This window comes from Cebus imitator, unplaced genomic scaffold, assembly GCF_001604975.1.
Source record: "Cebus imitator isolate Cc_AM_T3 unplaced genomic scaffold, Cebus_imitator-1.0 Scaffold97, whole genome shotgun sequence".
In the NCBI taxonomy this organism is placed as follows: Eukaryota; Metazoa; Chordata; class Mammalia; order Primates; family Cebidae; genus Cebus; species Cebus imitator.
In genome coordinates, this window is record NW_016107412.1 from 166,826 (window position 1) to 185,080 (window position 18,255).

At 42.2% G+C, this 18,255-nt stretch overlaps 1 protein-coding gene across 2 annotated transcripts in view; it reads right to left on the bottom strand.

The window, feature by feature from the left end:
• BPIFC (BPI fold containing family C) overlaps window positions 1-6,854 on the bottom strand; it is a 47,331-nt gene extending 40,477 nt beyond the window's left edge. For both annotated transcript variants that reach the window (XM_017536339.2, XM_037741267.1), the window contains exons 1-2: window positions 6,715-6,854; window positions 3,315-3,435 (exon numbers count right to left, since the gene is read on the bottom strand). In XM_017536339.2, coding sequence (XP_017391828.2) covers window positions 3,315-3,435; window positions 6,715-6,838 — 245 coding nt within the window. In that variant the 5' untranslated portion in view covers window positions 6,839-6,854. The remainder of the gene's footprint in view (window positions 1-3,314; window positions 3,436-6,714) is intronic.
• Between the last annotated feature and the right edge of the window lie 11,401 nt (window positions 6,855-18,255).

Here is an 18,255-nt window from a genome sequence, read left to right on the forward strand (position 1 = left end):
AACCAGGAGGCAGTGAGTTGAATGTAGTCTGCAAAGGTACATGGCCACATGCATCATAATAAATTATTACGAACATCCTTTGAGTGAGTGCTACCTGCCAGGCATTGTGGTAAGCACGTTCCATGCATTAGCTCTTTTTAACTCACAACAATCCTAGGAGGCAGTTGCTGTTTTTGCAATCCCCATTTCGGAGATAAGGAGATAACAAAAGTGGCTGAAGTCATATATAAGTGGCAGAACCAGACCCGGAACCCTCCCCAGTCTGACTTCAGACTGTACTCTTCACCACAAGGCTATGCTACTTCACATAGCATGCAAGGAGTGCTTGGCCTGGAGCCAAGTTTAGTACCAGCTGTAAAAACTTGGGCAAGGCACTTAACCACATTCAATCACTCAAAAGACGTGCTACTCACAAGTGGGTTGGGGAGACAAAATGATTTCATCTGTATATAATTACTGCACCCAAGAAAGGCATTGTTGTAAATGAAGATTAGGAAAAATTCAAAACATAAATGTAATAGCCGATAAGAAACAATTATTTGCTAATATTTCCTCTCCTATGCATCCTTTCCTACCTATTCTCTGTCACACGCCCTGAGTCCCACTGTGGGAAGAGGAAGGCAGAGATTCATCGAATATATCTTAGAAATATTTTCCTTTTGATACATGCAGATCTAACCAATTCTTCATAACTGCTGCAGAGCATTTCAAACAGTGGATGTGCCATTTCAAAAAAATCATTCCTATGTTGGTGGACATCTAGGTTCTTTCTACTACTTCTGTATTATTATACACAGTGTCGCAGTGAACATTCTCACACACACTGCTTGTGTATATATGCTTCTCTAAGAAGGATGCTGAGAAGTGGAATTGTTGGGTCAAAGAGCATATATATGTTTTTAATACATATACAGACATATACATGTGATTGTATACTGTATTTTGACTGTCCCTTTTCTATGACTAAATATATTTAGATGCACAAGTACTTACTGCTGGTATTACAATTGCCTACAGTATTCAGCGCAGTCACATGTTATACAGGTTTGTAGCCTAGGAGCAATAGGCTATTTCATATAGTTTAGGTGTGTAGTTAGCTGTACCATCTAGGTTCGTGTAAGTACACCCTATAATGTTTACACAATTATGAAATCACTTAATAAGGCGTTTCTCAGAACATATCCCTGTTGTTCAGCGATGTATGACAGTAATTTAAAATCCTGTAGTAATCACATTTTAAAAAGGGAAGAGAGGTGAAATTAATTTTCTTAATATTTTTACTTAAGCCAATATATCCAAAACATTGTCATATCAATATGTAACCAATATAAAAATTACTAGTGAGATATTTCATTTTCTTTTTTTAAAAAAGTAAGTCTTCAAAATCTGGTATGTATTTTATATTCATGATATACCTGAATTCAAACATTGGATTCAGGTGTATCATGAATATAAAATACATACCAGATTTATGAGAGATACATGACCTGTACATGTTTCAGCATCCCAAATCAAAAAATTTTAAGTGCTGACATGATGCTGAAAGGAAATGTCCCTTGGGGGTGCTGAACTGGTTAAGTAAGTATAATGCAAATATTCCAAAATTCAAAAAAATTAAAAATTTGCTATACGTCCTGTCCCAAGCATTTTGGATAAGGGATGCTCAACCTGTATTTAGATCTGATAACATTTCAGTTGAAAAAGTAAACTTACAAAATTTTTCCAAACATACTTAAAAGTTTTTCAGTAGCCAAACTGAGCATCAGATTTTTACAATTAATATTAATAAAAATTAAATAAGTAAAAATGTATTTCTTCAGTTGTATTAGTTGCATTTAGTAGCCACCTGTGGCTAGTGGCTACTGTTTGAACAGCACAGGCCTACAATTACTGTATTGGTTTATCTACCCCCTCTAGCAATGCATGAGAATGCCTGTTTTTCTCCATCTCCACCTACACATGATATTGTACAATTCTTCCTGTACTCTTCTGCTGTGGTATTATGATTATACTTAAGAAATTAGTTTTGTAAATATATATTTAATGTCCTCTCCCACTGGACTTTAACAGCAGGTGTGTTGTTCACTACAATATCCCCTATTCCTTTATCTTTTTTTTTTTTGAGACAGGGTCTCTTTGTCCAGGCTGGAGTGCAGTGGTACAATCATGGCTCACTGCAACCTTGACCTGGGCTCAAGTGATCCTTCCACCTCAGCCTCCCATGTCACTGGGCCTACAGGTGTGCACCACCCTGCCCAGCGAATTTTGTATTTTTGGTAGAGGTGGGTTTTTGCCATGTTGTCCAGGCTGGTCTCAAACTCCTGAGCTCAAGTGATTCTCCCACCTTGGCCTCCCAAAGTGTTGGGATTACAGGCATGAGCTGCACCCAGCCTAATATCCCCTATTCCTAGGACAAGGCTTGGTATGTAGTAGGTGCTCAATAAATACTTGTTAAATGGCTAACTTTATACAGATCAGGGCATTAGCCAGGAACTTTACCTAAGTCATCATCTCTCTTCCTCCTTGCCAAAATCTCTTGGCTTTATAAATGTTCTCATTGACAGCAGGGGAATGATCACTCCAAAGGGTCGAAATAGTAAGAATTATCACGGGACTGTTAAAGTTTTGGGGCAACTTGTGAGTCACAGAGAGAATTCCTTAGAAAAGCTTTTGTTGATGTTGATTGTATTATTCATTTATTTATTTTTATTTTTATTATTATACTTTAAGTTCTGCTTGACTCTTCCTTGCTTTTTAAGACTGAGTTCCAGATGACAAAGCTATCCCCTCCTTATACTGCCTTTGGGACTTTTGCTGGAGACTATGAAAGATTGTCAGTTGGTGTCTTCCAATTCACTTGGTGGTAGACTTCCAGTTCACTTTCTTCCCTAAACATCCCTGATTTTATTGGGAATGACAAAATTGTTTCGTTGGAAAACTAGTTTTCCAGTCTCCCTTGCTAATAAATGTGGCCATATTATCAAGTTCTGCCCATTGTTGGTTAGGCAGGATCTTATTAGGATAGAGCTTCAGAAAAATTCATTGAAAAAGAAGGCTGACTCAACTTTTAAGAGCCCCTTTACCCTTGTCTCTTTCTCCTTTCAGCTGCCTGAAACATGATCTGATGGCTGGAACCACAGTGGCCATATTGAGCCATGAGGCAAACTTGAGACTAGAAACCAGAGCTAAGGATAGCAGAATAGAAAAAGACAAGAAGGATGGATTCTGATGAAATCATGGGGCATCCACAGGATTCCTCCACTGTTTCATCTGAGCTTCTTATAAGAGACAAAGTGCTCTTCTCTTCTACTTACTTTGAAAAATTGTAGTTCACATAATCAACCTTTAGAAATTCAAGAGACTCAGAACCGCTTAAATCTGGGAGGTTCTTTTGCTTTAGCATCTGCTCAATCATCTCCATTCCAGCTTGAACACCTGTGAAGGAAACAATAAAGTATCTGTTGGTAATGACAAAGGTAATAATAATGTAATAACATTAACCACACAAATTAAATTTATTAAGACATGTCCTTAGATACTTAGAAAATGGCAACCCCACAAATATGGGTATTATTGTCCCTGGTTTACAGATGAAAACTGGTTCTCAGAGAGGCTAAGGACTACAGAGCTGGCATGAGAAATTTTCATTATGTCACAAGGACTACAGAGTTTCATCACAGTACAGAGTGAGAGGAAATGTATAACATTTGCTTCAGGCCAGGAGCAGTAGCTTGTGCCTGCAATCCCAGCACTTTGGGAGGTTGAGGCAGGAGGATCGCTTGAGCCCAGGAGTTTGAGACCAGCCTGGGCAACACTGAGACCCTGTCTCTACCAAAAAAAAGAAAAAAAATTAAAGATTAGCTGGGCGTAATGGTACATGTCTATATTACCAGTGACTCAGTATGCTGAGTTGGAAGGATTGCTTGGGTCCTGGAGGTCAAGGTTGCAGTGAGCCATGATTGCACCACTGTACTCTAGCCTGAGCAATAGCGTGAAACCCTGAGCCTCAGAGGGGTTCACTGTTGCCCAATCACACAGCTAAGAACTGGAGAAGCCGGTGGTCAAATTCAGACACTTTGGCTCCAGAATCTGTATGCTATGGCCAGTTCCAGGAGGTTATTCCACACTCTATTTCCTTTCAGATTCTTTAAGTTCAAGAATTTTTGGCCTGAGGTTCATGGGCTGTAGGAAACTCTTGAATCACATGAAATTCTAATAAAAAACTGTGGGTGAGTCATGAGTGCATATGCGTCTCATTTTTTGGGGGAGAGAATCTACATTTTCACCAGATTGTCAAAGGATCCTGAGATTTTTTAAAAAGTTAATAACCACTGCTTTTGTTTCACCCTGGAATAACCCCTCAGCTTCTTTATATGGAAGCATCACAGAACAGATTTCTCTGAGCTCGCTGGGGAAAAGAGACCTTTCCCACGTTAAAGGACTTGAGAAAAGTTATCTCCATAGTTGCCTTTATCCCTTATTTTGCAGTTTAACTTCCTTTCCAGTTATTCTGTCCCTGTTGGGGATGAAGAAGAGCAGGTTTTATCCTCTAAAATGCCAGAGAAAATGTTGCGATATGGTGGTGCAAAGACAGAGATAAAGGATGTGAAGCTAGAACCAAAGGCACTATCAGAGAGGTTAGGTTTGAATCCTAACTTTGCCACTGAATAGCTTGTGTGACTCTGCAAGTTACATAGCTTTTCTGTCCCTTACTTTCTTCATCTATGACATGGGGACATTAGTAACATTGGAGGGGTCTGTTCACACATGTGAAAATGACAATAGCTGATACTTGTGGGGCCATATTTGCTACGATCAGACACCATTCTAAGCACTTTACATATGTTAATTCATTTATTTTCTACAACAATCCTATGGGCAGGTACTATGATTTTCACATCCATTTTAATAAGTATCTTGCAGATATTACTAAAAATAGACACATCAGATCTCTTTCTAGAAAATGTGGGAGCATAAATCATTGATAAAATTCAAAAAATACCTAATTTGTACTGAGTGCCTATATATGCGAGGACTCCATATACATTCTCTCCTCTCTCCTTGGGTCCTCACAGCAAACCAGTGGCAAGGCGTTATTAACCCTGTTTCACGTAGGAGGCAGCTGAGACTCAGGGAGGCCAGTAACTTGCCCAAGAGCCCACAGCTAGTGAGCAGCATTATCCAGAGCTTGGAGGAACAGGGAGTAGATGATAAAGTTTAGGTTTCAGTATCAGGCAGCACAGACCTGAGTTCACATTTGCCTGAGTCCCTTACTGCTGTGAGACTTGGAAAATGTCATATTCCTCCTCTATAAAATGACAACAGTTCCTGTAGGGTTGTTTGTGGTATTAGATCAACACACAGCGCAGAAAGCACGTTTAAAAAGCCTGGCCATGGTAGATGCTCAAAAATGATTCTGAATTCAAAGCCTGCCCTTCTCCACTAGCCCATGCCGTATTTCCCATGAATGAGAATACAGCCCATGGATGATCCTATTTGAGCCTTACCTCACACCAACTGTAAGTAGGTAGGCGCCATTTTTATCCTCCTATTTTCCATATGAGAAAATCCACTGGCCCAAGGCCATGTATCAAGGAAAGCGACAGAACTGACATTTATAGCCATATAAATGGCTATAAATATAAATATATAAATATAAACAGACTTCAGATCTGTTCTTTTAATGACTCTGCTCTGGGGGTGAAAAAGAAGCTGCACAACTTGAATACTGTTACAAGATATCTATTTCTGATATATATTTCTATGCACATCAGCACATCAGTATAGTAACAAGACACACATGTATATACACATACATATATGTCTGGTACGTATTTCTATACATCATTGTTCACGTAACATTTATGCAAGATGGTTCAATTTTAGATCACTTGCACTAGATGACGTACTAGGGGAGAAACTCCCTCATTTATTTATTTATTTTCCGGTGTAGTAAAAGCAGCATTTCTTGGTTAGGCTTAGTTAGGCATTACTTGGTTGGACTAGCAGTGCTTAGGTTGACTGCTTTAGTTAAAGAGGATTGAGAAAGATCCATCAACCTACTTTAGCTAATCTCAGGCAAAATTTCACAGGAGAAAATAGGTCCAGATACTTTGATATTGCAGTCTGTTCCCTCTCTACAATCTTCTGCTCCCACCTCATCTTAGCCCAAGGAAAATCACATCCCAACGTTTGTCTCTCTCTAGTATTTATAAACATTCTCTAAAGAACTGGCTTTTAACCTTTTGGTGTCTCAGACTCCTTTGCACATCCAATAAATATGGAGCCTCTCCTCAGAAAAATGCACAGTCACCCATATTGCATTTTAAGCCAATTTTAGGGGATTCTAAGTCTCTTTTGAAACCAAATCCGTTTTGAAGCTCCAAGATGTTACTTTTACTTTCAAATCTTTTTTCCTCTATCCTATAAATGTGTTCTTATTTAGAAGCCTCAGATGTTCATTATGTGTATACATGGGAAAGAGAGAGAGAGAGTGAGAATCTGTGCTGTTTGGACATGTCTCCCCTCGAGTTGACTATTTTTTAGGCAACACTTTCTTCACAGACATCTTATCGGCTTCTGCATAAGGTACTGGGTCACCCCACAGTAGAGTTTGTCTCAGTTATGAGATGGCCCAAGTTATGAGCTGTTGAGTTTAGGTCACAGATCCCACCTAGTGGGCCTGAGGTCTGCTTCTGAAAGTATCCAACTCACCATAGTCAAGTGCCCTCTGAGTAATCCTTGCCTTGATTCCAGGGTAAATGGTCTGAGAAGACGATATGTAGAGATTCCACAGGAGGAAACATCCCCAGAGGACTGGGATTATCTTTGTACACATCTGAAATTAACTGACAGTTATTGTTCCTTTATTAGTCTTGACTTTCTCTTTGGTCAATTAAATCCAATATTTACAGGTTTTCTCATTTTTATTATTTACTTCCAGAACTCAATCCAACCATCCATCCATCCATCCATCCAACCACTCAACCACCCATTCATCCATGCATTCATTCAGCAATTCATTTACTGAACACACCAGAATGTGTTCTAGGTGCTGAGAGTATAGTGTTGGTCTACACATGGCCCCTGGCCTATGCTTTTCACAGACTAGTGGTGAATATGCATCCTTTAGGGCCAGCTCCATGTCTCTCTCTGTGAAAACGTCCCTCACCAAGTCATTTTACCCTGTCCTCATCACACTCTACTCTGGGATCCCACCACACTTTGCAGAATGCATGTTTCCATTAGAACACCTGACACACAATGTTGTCTGTTTGCAGGCAGGACTCCTCCTCTCCACTGCTACACCCTGATTCAAGCCAGAACCATTTCCCATAGATTTTTGTGATAGCATCTTTACTGGTCTCCCTGCTTCAGCCATTGCTCCTTTCTGGCCATTGTCCACACCACAGTCAGAATGAGCCTCTTAAAATGAAAGTTAGATCATGTTACTCCCTGCCCCCATTAACACCCTTCAGTGGTTCCCCATCTTAGTGTAAATGCCAAAGTCATTTCCTTAGCTACAGGTGTAGAGGGCCTCGTAGCTGATGGAATGACTCTGTGCCTCTACTTCCCCATTGACCTCCATCCTTAACACACACACCTGGCTCTCAGGGTCCCAGCATCACTGGCTAGTTTGATCTTTCTTGAATGATCTAAGTAGCCTGTACCCCAGGATCTTTGTATTTGCTGTTCCCTCTTCCTGGCATGGTCTTTCTCAGAGAACCAGGTCTTGCACTTCTTCAGATACCGCCTCAAGTGCCATCTCAGCAAAGTCTTTCCTAGTCACTCTATGCAGAACACGAACATCTTCCCTGTGGCCCTGCTATTATGATTCCGCCCTTGCTATATTTTCTCCAAAGCACTTATCTTCATCTAGGGTAGTATACAGTTACTAACATGTGTATTGTCTGTCTCCTCTACTGGAATTTTTAGGCTTCATGGGGAAGGACTTCATCACTTCAGCACCTTGAATAGTGACTGGCAGACAGTAAGCAATAGGGAACTACTGAATGACAAAATGACAGAATGAATGAATGAATGAATGAATAAAGTCTCTTTCACAAGCTGTGAATTGGGCCATGTGTGCCTTATGGGTTCTCCAGCACCTGGGAAACCCTTGATCTTAGTATACACTATCTGGTGTTGTGATTGCCTTTTTACTTGCCTATCCCTCTGTCATGGGGATTGTGTCTTACTTCTATAATTCGAGTCCAGTAGCACATAGTAGGCATGCAAAAATTTTTGGTTAAATAGACATTCTCTGCAAAAAGAGGGACCGCTTCTTATTCACTGTTACATCACCCATGCTTGGCATGCATGAATAATCAATGTATGCTTGTTGAATTAATAGACCAAACAAATTAATGCCATCCCATTTTCTTGAGAGATGAAGCACAGGTCCCAATAGCAGCAGTAATTTGGGTTTCTCTGAATGAAAATCAAGTGAGTAATACATTCACAGGCCTTGTTTCTAGCTTGGAAATTACAATCTGGGTGAGCTATCACTTCTGCATTCACACATGCAAAAGACCCACGGGTGGCAGATACCACCGTGATAGCATACAAACATGAAACAAATCAAGGAAGGCCCAGGAAGATGACCTTGTGGATGTGGTCAAAGAGGAGGAAGTAGGCCAGGTGTGGTGGCTCATGCCTGTAATACCAGCAATTTTGGAGGCCGAGGCAGGAGAACTGCTTGAGCCCAGGAGTTTGAGACCAGCCTGTGCAACATGGCAGGACCCCATCTCTACAAAAAATAGACAATTAGCTGAGTGTGGTGGTGTACACCTGTAGAACCCAGCAACTTCGGAGGCTGAGGTGGGAGAATTGCTTGAGCCTGGGAGGTGGAGGCTGCAGTAAGCTGTGATCATGCCACTGCATTCCAGCTTGGGCAACAGAACAAGACCCTGTCTCAAAATTTAAAAAAAAAGAGAGAGAGAAAACTGTGAGAGCCATGTGTTTAGACAGAGGGAGGGGTCAGAACAGGTGGTCAGGTAAGGATTCAGACAGGACTAGGCTTCAGGAGCAGCCTGGGTGAAGGAAAAGAGGTCATTGCAAAAGGTGGAGCACTTGGCCAAAGTGGGTGAGAGATTTCATAAAGGGGGGTGGGTGGTCTTAAAGGTGAAGCTGTGGAGGTGGGAATGGGGAAATGTAGATAAAGGGGATTCTAGAGAATTTGCTTGAAAAGAACAGAGCAGTATGATTAGGGATGGGCGTCCAGGCAAGGCCGCTGCTAGCCTATCTTGGGGTTTTGTGTGAAATAGGAAGGCGTCCCTCTGGAGAGATGCCAGGCTCTTGGCACAAAGTGGAGCCAGTGGAAAGCATTTTAGGAAAACCCCACACCAGTGTGTGCAGCTGGGTGGGAGGTAGAAGGGCTATCCTATGTACCCATTTGGCCAGGATTTTGTCTAGTGCATAAACTTCCCACCTTATACAGGGGGACTGTGCTTAGCTTAGTGAACACTCATGTGGGTATTTTGCTGGAGGCCAAAGGTTTAGAAATAGGGTATTAACCTGTCTGTGCATAAGCTCATCTTCAAGTCTGAGAAGGCTGGCTGGGTCAACCTGCTGACATCTCTCACCTGATCTCCCAGAAGCCCCCTGAACTACCGGTCCCTAAACGCATGCCACATTTTCTGCCTAATGCTATTGCCTATGTTGTTCCCCTCCATCTAGGCCTGGAGAAGCCCTGCACATCCCTAAGGCCCATTTAAAACACCGCCTTCTTTCTAAAGTCATTTATGACTTCCCTGAGCTAATTTCATTTCCTCTTGACCCCTTGATCAAAATACATATTTATTCATGAGCGTATGTTTCTTTTCTTGCTTATTATTTGCCTTCCCTATCAGAATATAAGTGCATGAAGGCATAGACTGCATCTGGTTTGGAAGTCCTAGGTCTAGCTCAGTGCCTGGGATAGAGTGAGTGAATGAAAAGTGTTGGTAGAATGAATCAATAAATTAATAAATGAAGGAATATCCCTTACCTTACTCTATCATGTATTACAGTTCTTTGCAGAGATGGTTAACCAAGTATTTATGTACTAGTAAACTGCAGGCATCCATCAAAACAGATGTTGGCCACAGTCCTGGAGCAGGGCCCAGGAAGTTGAGTGCTAGATCATGGGGAGGATAGAGGATGTCTTGAAGGAGTGGCCAGGGTAGTTGGGGGTACTGGGAATAGGAGGGGAATACTCAGAGTAATGGCTTTTTACCATTAGCTATTAAGGCATTTTAATATTTTACCACTGATATGGCCTTATGAATCCAGTTTGATATTTCAGCCCTGAAGAGTTGGTTTGGGTTCTACAGGACAAGTTATGGAAGGAGCCTGGGCAGCAGCGTTGGGAGCAGAGCTAAGAAAGGATGACTTAAGGATGATCAGGGTGCAGACAGCACTAAGGAAAGCACAGGGAAAGCACACGGGAGGGTTGAGAGCCGAGGGGAAGGGATTTGGGTGGAGGAGGAGGATCTCTGGCCCAGCAATGAGTGATCTGAGGGTTGGAGAAAATGTGGTGAGTGGGACAAGGGAGTGTAAAGCCCTCCATGTCCTGGGAGGCAGACTGATATTCATAGCATCTTAACACTCAGAATGGATGCATGTTCTTGCAGGTCCAGCTGGTCTTCTGCTGTGCTGGGCCTTTCTTGACCCTTTAGTTGCCCTTGGGGGTTAGTCAAGGTGTCCTGGAAAGGGGAATTAGTAGAGATGAACTATGGGAATAAGGAGAACACTTCTGGGGCTCAGGTTAGTGGCTACCGACCATCCGGTATAGAATCATTTCCACATTTTAATATATGATGAGGCCAAACTGAAAAGCAGTCTTGTTAAAACCAAACCATTATATATTTCATATAGAACTCTCCATTTCCACAGTGGAAAAAAAAAAACAAAAAACCAAAGAAGAGATATTACTTGTGAATGAAATAACAACTAAAATAATACATTTTTATTTCTTTGCCCTTTACAAAACTCACATTTCTTTGAAGTAGATGTTATTATTATCTTACTTTGGTTTTAGCCACGTGGACATGGAAGCTGAGAGAATCTGATGACTAGGCCAAGATCTCACAGTAAGTAAGGCACCTGGGAACCCAATCTTGTTCTTCTGGTTCCTAATTCTAGTGCTGATGGATTTATTTTTATTGAATGACTTGATAAATGCTAGGGTTTTTATCTTCTTCTGGGAATTTTAAATAAGAGTTGATTGATACCATTTTCAAGATGGAAAAATTCAGTGAGCATCCAGAAATGTTCAAGCATCACAGTGCAAACCTCTTCTTATTTTCATGGACACAACTGGAGTTTTAAACTCCCTGCCAGCAGCAAAACCTGTTTTCCCTTCTCAGTTAAAAAAAGTTTCTGAAGTGGTACACTTTGATGGAGATCCAGGAATCCAAAATTGCAGACGGGAAAATATATTTTTCCTCTAGAAATTTTATGAGTGAAATAAATTACTGGGGCACGAAGGGGTGAACTATACATAACTTTTGGTTGAATCGTTCAGTTAGGATGATGACTTATGGGCAGAGGAGGAAAGGAACCTTGTCAAGCAAGGTGATGACTACCAAAAGGTTAAGTAATTTGGCTGACAAGTGCAGGCAGGGTTAGTCGCCTGTTAAAAAGGATCCAAGATCACTTAAAAACCCTGCCAGCAAGTTATCTATTTTGTTGCTTCTGGGGAATTGCTTGTTTCCAAGATTCAAAATCTCAGTAGTCATTACTTTTCCATACAAATATACAGACAGAATAATAATCCTAAATTAAATGGTTCTTGTGTGAGTCATCCTGACAACTAGGAATAAGAAAATGCCAGTCCAATTTAGAAAACACTTGACACTCACAGATGGGCTTAATACTACTGCTCCTTCACAAGAGCTTTGACTGACTCTGGAAAAACTGATTAAGGGAGTAATGAATGAGTAAAATGTAGCCTTCAAAACAGAGGCGCAGGTTGAAAACTTAAGTTCAACAGGTTTAAAGAAGTCTAGACTAGAAGGGTATTCCAACATACTGGTTAAGTCAAAATGACTGTGCATAATAAATCGACGGGTATGGAATATGGGCAGAATATTTCAAGGGATCCAGTCCTCACATCTAGTTTTATAGCAAGATCTCTAATGACAAGGAGCTTGAGAATTCATACCCAGGTCTTTCCCCAAAAACTCTATGCCTAACACCAACAAGTTCAACAATCCAGGCAAGTGGGCGGATAGTTTTGCTCTGGCGGGATCTAGGTCACCGATGTGCTTTAAGACCTGCCTTGAAAGCAAAGAGATCATCACAACTCCTTAGTCCTAACCATGCCGATTTTGAGAGACAAGATAGAATTTTCTGCCACTGTACTGGGCTCCCCTCTGAAACAGAGGCAAAAGTAAGTCCAGATCACTGAGCAACCCTCTTAACATTGTTCCATGATGCAAAACTAAATAGGGGGTTTAAACCAACTCTTTTTTCTTTCTTATACCTGTTTAGTTTTCACTAAAGCTCTTGCCTAAGAAGCCTCAAGGTGGGCATGTGTGACATCACACACAGATACAAACAAAGACACAGAAAATTCTAGGCAGATAATAATAATAACCCAGGGTATATGACAGCTGTCTGTTCACGGTATCCTACCAGATCTGAGACATCTCCAGTTTGGAGATGGCAGCTGCCAGAGACCCGAAGTTTGTTCATGATTCTTACCTCAAGCAGAGGAAGTGTCCAGAGCTGGGGAGCACGTTCAATTCCTTCTGCTTTGAAGCTGATGTGTTCTCCACCTTGCTCCTTAAACTCAGCTGCTGAAAAGCCAAGATAATTAAGTCTGACTCATCTCAGCCGTGGATTTTTTAAATGCCTCTTTCAAAATGTGATACATAATTGCTTCACTATAATTACCCAATGGCAGGAATGAACACTACAGTTTCTACTCAGATGAACAGACAATACCACCTATGCAATAATTACCTTCCTGCAAAACACACACACACAGACCCCCCCCACACACACACACGCACACCACACCTTGTGAAATTGTGAAGGCTACTTTACCAAAATGATTGAAAACGGTGTTAAACTGAATTGGAAGAATTTTCTTTTCCGGAATCATAAGCTGGTTCCTTCTGGTCAGGGTGCCTGCAGTGGATGGCTCTACTGCCCAGAATACCTTTGGAACTGATGGTGGATCATCAGATTTAGTCTGAAAGCATGATAGGCTGGACAGGGAAAATGTGGCACATATACACCATGGAATACTATGCAGCCATAAAAAACGATGAGTTCGTGTCCTTTGTAGGGACATCGATGAATCTGGAAACCTCAATCTCAGCAAACTGATACAAGAACAGAAAATAAAATACTACATGTTCTCACTCATAGGTGGATGTTGAACAATGAGAACACATGGACACAGGGAGGGGAGTATCACACACTAGGGTCTGTGGGGGAGGGCTAAGGGAGGGATAACAGTGGGTAGGGAGGTGGGGGAGGGATAACATGGTGAGATATGCCAGATAAAGGTGACGGGGGATGGAGGCAGCAAACCACATAGCCATGTATGTACCTATGCAACAATCCTGCATGATGTACACATGTACCCCAGAGCCTAAAGTACAATAAAAAAATAAAAATAATAAAAATAAGTTTATGTACATTTTATGAAGTGGGTTGGTTTATGGTAAAAAAAAAAAAAAAGTAAATAACAGTACAGCTCACATGGGAGATAGATTTTTTTTGAGATGGAGTCTCACTCTGTTGCCCAGGCTGGAGTGCAGGGGTCTGATCTCAGCTCACTGCAACCTCCCCTCCTGGGTTCAAGCCATTTTCCTGCCTCAGCCTCCTGAATAGCTGGGATTACAGGTGTCACCACTATGCCTAACTAATTTTTGTATTTTTAGTAGGGATGAGGTTTTGCCATGTTGACTAGGCTGGTCTCGGACTCCTGACCTCAGGTGATCCACCCAACTTGTCCTCTCAAAGTGCTGGGATTACAGGTGTGAGCCACCATGCCCCGCCTTAGGACTTGTAATAATTTTTGAAAAAAGGGCTCAAATAATTAGAATCTAGGAAACAAAGATCTAAGAAGAGAGTGTAGCTAGTCTGTTGTCTTTTATTTGGAAGAGGCCTTAGAAATCAGCTAATTAGCTTTCCTAATTAGCTGTTTAGGGCACATTTGCCAAATTCATCTTTAAAAACATCAACAGCAGCACTCTATCCAGTTTCATTGCTTGTTTTAGCTTTCCATATTTAACTGAAGATTTGCTGGGAACGCCTGCTTCTTTAGCCTACTCACGATGGCAATCTAAAATGCAAGATTAATTACTATACTGTTGAACAGCTGACAGTGTGTTTGTCTTTGCAGATCAGAGAACACTCTTAATTAAGACTCCAAAAGAAAAACTATAAATAACTAGGTAGAAAATGCTTGTTCATTAAAGGGAGATGTCAGGAGATAGTGTTAGGGAACTGAGCATCCCTGTTCTTGGTTTCTAGAATGTCTGGGCTATAACCGTATAAAAAGAGCTAACTGAAGATGAAACATTTTTGAGATTGGAAGACAAATTACATTATTCTTGGTAGGAGACAAAAGTAGGAAGGAAGAGGGATTATGTGCACATGCAGAGAGGAGCCGCATAGGGCAGTCTTGGGGCAAAAGACGTTATGAGTTCTAATCCCTCATTGCCCCCCAATATTTGTGTTGGTGAAATCTGGTTAAAAGGAAACCCTGAAGAGGGATATATAGGGTAGAGAAAAGTAAGAGCTAACATTTATTGAGTGTTTGTTATGTTCTGGGCACCATCCATAAATGAATTCACTAAATACTCATCAAGACTGTATGAGGACCTGATATTATTTCCATTTGCTAGATGGGACAACTTGCCTAAGCTTAGACATTACAGCTAGCAAGTTGTGGAGTCAGGATTCAGGACCCAGGTGTTCCATTTTCAATGGTCTGCCTTTTAAATCACTATACTATGCTGCCTTTTTAGGAAGGTTACTAAAGGGCAATCCACAACCCAGGGTACACAGAAGGTGGGCAGTGAGAAGGATGCTGTTGCTAGGCAACCCATCTGGTTCTGTGAGCTGCTAATTGAATCTCTGTAGCACAGATTTATGTGTTTGTTTGAAATAACTAGTTTATTTCTAACCAGAGGAAGCTGCCTGGAATTCATGTGGCTCTGGAGGTGATGAGTCATCTTACAGTTCACCTTGGGAGGGCTGGAGAGAAGTCTGGCAGAATCATCCTATCACCCAGCAGCAGCTCCTTCTCTTGTCCCTGCTCTGTCCCAGGCCACACTCCACTGATATCTGTGTAATGATGTTTCTGGGTGGATTTCAATGACTGACCCGGGCTGTGACTCCTTCCACCATTCACGCCCTGGAATGGTTTACAGCAGTGATGCACTCTTGGTTTTGACAAATGGACCTACCCACATCAGTTCCTTCCATCGTTACCAGTTATCTAGAAGGGAGTCACTTTATATTATTGCAATTCAAAATGAGTTTAAATTCATGCTAAAATTTAAATGCATATATGTATGACTTTTTGAGACATGAAGGATATTATGGAACCAAACAAACAAGATAGTATGATATTACTTTGAAACATCTGGGAATCAATGGTGTGAGCCTAATTGAAGTAAACCAAGATTTCCCTACTTTGGCCCTGTTGGCATTTTGAGCTACGTAATTCTTGGTTGTAGGGGGTTGTCCTGTCTATTATAGAATGTTTAGCAGGCCAGGCCTGGTGGCTAACGCCTGTAATCCCAGCACTTTGGGAGGCCAAGGCAGGTGGATCACTTGAGGTCGGGAGTTCAACACCAGCCTGGCCAACAAGGTGAAACCTTGTCTCTACTATAAATACAAAAATCAGCCAGGTGTAGTGGCACACGCCTGTAGTCCCAGCTACTTGGGAGGCTGAGGCAGGAGAATGGCTTGAACCCTGGAGGCAGAGGTTGCAGTGAGCCGAGATTGTGCCACTGCACTCCAGTCTGGGCAACAAGAGCAAGACTCCATCTCAAAAACAAATAAATAAACACAAGAATGTTTAGCAGCATCCCTACCACTACCCATTAGCACCACAACCTCTTACCCTGGTTGTGACAAAATGTTTCTGGACTATGTCAAATGTCTCCTGTTAGGCAAAGTCGCCACAGTTGAGAGCCACTGAAATGAAGTATATGCAAGTATTCTATCTACCCCTTGCAGCAGAAAACAGCATTTCTCTCTGTGATCAGATGCTAATATTCCTAATAACATTTTTCTTAACTATTCAATAAATATGTGAACACATTCTTGTGATAAAAGAGTCAAATAATTACTGGTTTACAGATCAAATTGGGAAAATTCTTACCGCACCCTCCACCCCTCAACTTTGTCCCTGTCTCTCTCTCACTCTTTTTATTTCTAATTTTTAGTTTTTGAGATAGGGTCTCACTCTGTCACCCAAGCTGGAGTGCAGTGCTGTGATCATGGCTCACTGCAGCCTCAACCTCCCAGGCTCCAGCATTCTCCCACCTCAGCCTCACTAGTTAACTAGGAATGTAAGTGCGCACCACCAGGCTCGGTTGATTTTTAAAAAAATTTTCTAAAAAGACAGAGCTGATCTCTAATCAGTGGTTCTCAAGGTGGCTTTTCTCCCAGGGAATATTTGAAATCTTTGGAACTTACAACTGGGGAGGGTTCTACTAGCATTCTGCGGATAGAGATCATGGATGCTGCTAAACATTCTACTCACAGAACAGCCTCTCACAACAAAGACTTATGTGGTCCAAAATGTCTGTAGTGCTGAGGCTGAGAAACCCCAATCTATCCCCCACATCCTATCACATTCTCTAGGGAGAGATTCACATTACAGGTCTGAGCCTGCTCCTAGTAGTGTACACCTGTCAGATTCATGGCTTCCTACCATCTTCTGAATAGCCTTCCCTTTTCCGGGGGGGGGGGGGCGGAAATTCCCATATTCTGTATCCTGCCTCCCCAAGGAAGGAGTTCAGACCCCAATTCCCAGTCTCCTTTGTAGCCAGGACTCAGGTGTGGGGCCCAAACTTCCTCAATCAGATGCCCCTATGAGCTTTTTATGTGGAAGTGAGCAAGGTGAAGAAACAGACTCTTCTGGAAGTTTGGCATTTTGTAGGAGGCTGCAAGAGCATGTGGCATTTGATGTTAGCAGTGGCAGTGGCAGCCATTCCCCAGTGATTCTCAGCCGTGGTGATGGCAGTTTCCTCCAGTAGCAATCCCAGTCATTGTAGTTTCCTCATCAGGCCAGTATTCAGCTTGGTTCTGAGCTTCATTCTTGGAAGCTTAGCCCGGAGCCATTTCTCCATCCTCCCTAGAACTCCCTGAGCTATACAGCATCCTTTTTTTTTTGAGACAGAGTCTTGCTCTGTTGCCAGGTGTCAGGCTGGAGTGCAATGGCCCACTCTCAGCTCACTGCAACCTCTGCCTCCCAGGTTCAGGCAATTTTCCTGCCTCAGCCTCCCAAGTAGCTGGGACTACAGGTGCGCCACCATGCCCACCTAATTTTTGTATTTCAGTAGAGACGGGGTTTCACCATGTTGGCCAGGATGGTCTCGATCTCTTGACCTCGTGATCCACCTACCTCGGCCTCTCAGAGTGCTGGGATTACAGACGTGAGCCACTGCGCCTGGCCACAGCATCCTTTTAATGTACACCTTTTCTGCTTAGTCAGAGTCAGCTTCTATTGCTGAAAATTAAGAATTCTGAGTGTAAAGACTCCCCTTATAAAAGCCGTCTAGTGGCTTTCCATACATTCTAGAATATGTCCCAAACCCTCTGCTTAGCCCACGGTTCTTCTTTATCTGGGATGTACCTATACTGTCCATCACTCTGGTCATACAGAGTCTTCCTGGTCCTGCCACCATTCCTCATTGCTCACTACTAAAGAATCCTCGGCGGGGCGCTGTGGCTCATGCCTGTAATCCCAGCACTTTGGGAGGCCGAGGCGTGTCGATCACCAGGTCAGGAGTTCAAGACCAGCCTGGCCAAGATGGTGAAACCCCCGTCTCTACTAAAAATACACAAATTAGCTGGGCGTGGTGGCGAGCGCCTGTAATCACAGCTACTCAGGAGACATGCAAAGAATTGCTTGAACCCGGGAGGCAGAGGTTGCAGTGAGCCGAGATCGCGCCACTGCACTCCAGGCTGGACAACAGAGTGAGACTCTGTCTAGGGGAAAAAAAAAATCCTAAGGCACGGCAACCCTCCTCTCTGTACCCCAATCCTCAGGTCTGTATTTATGTCTATCATAAAGGA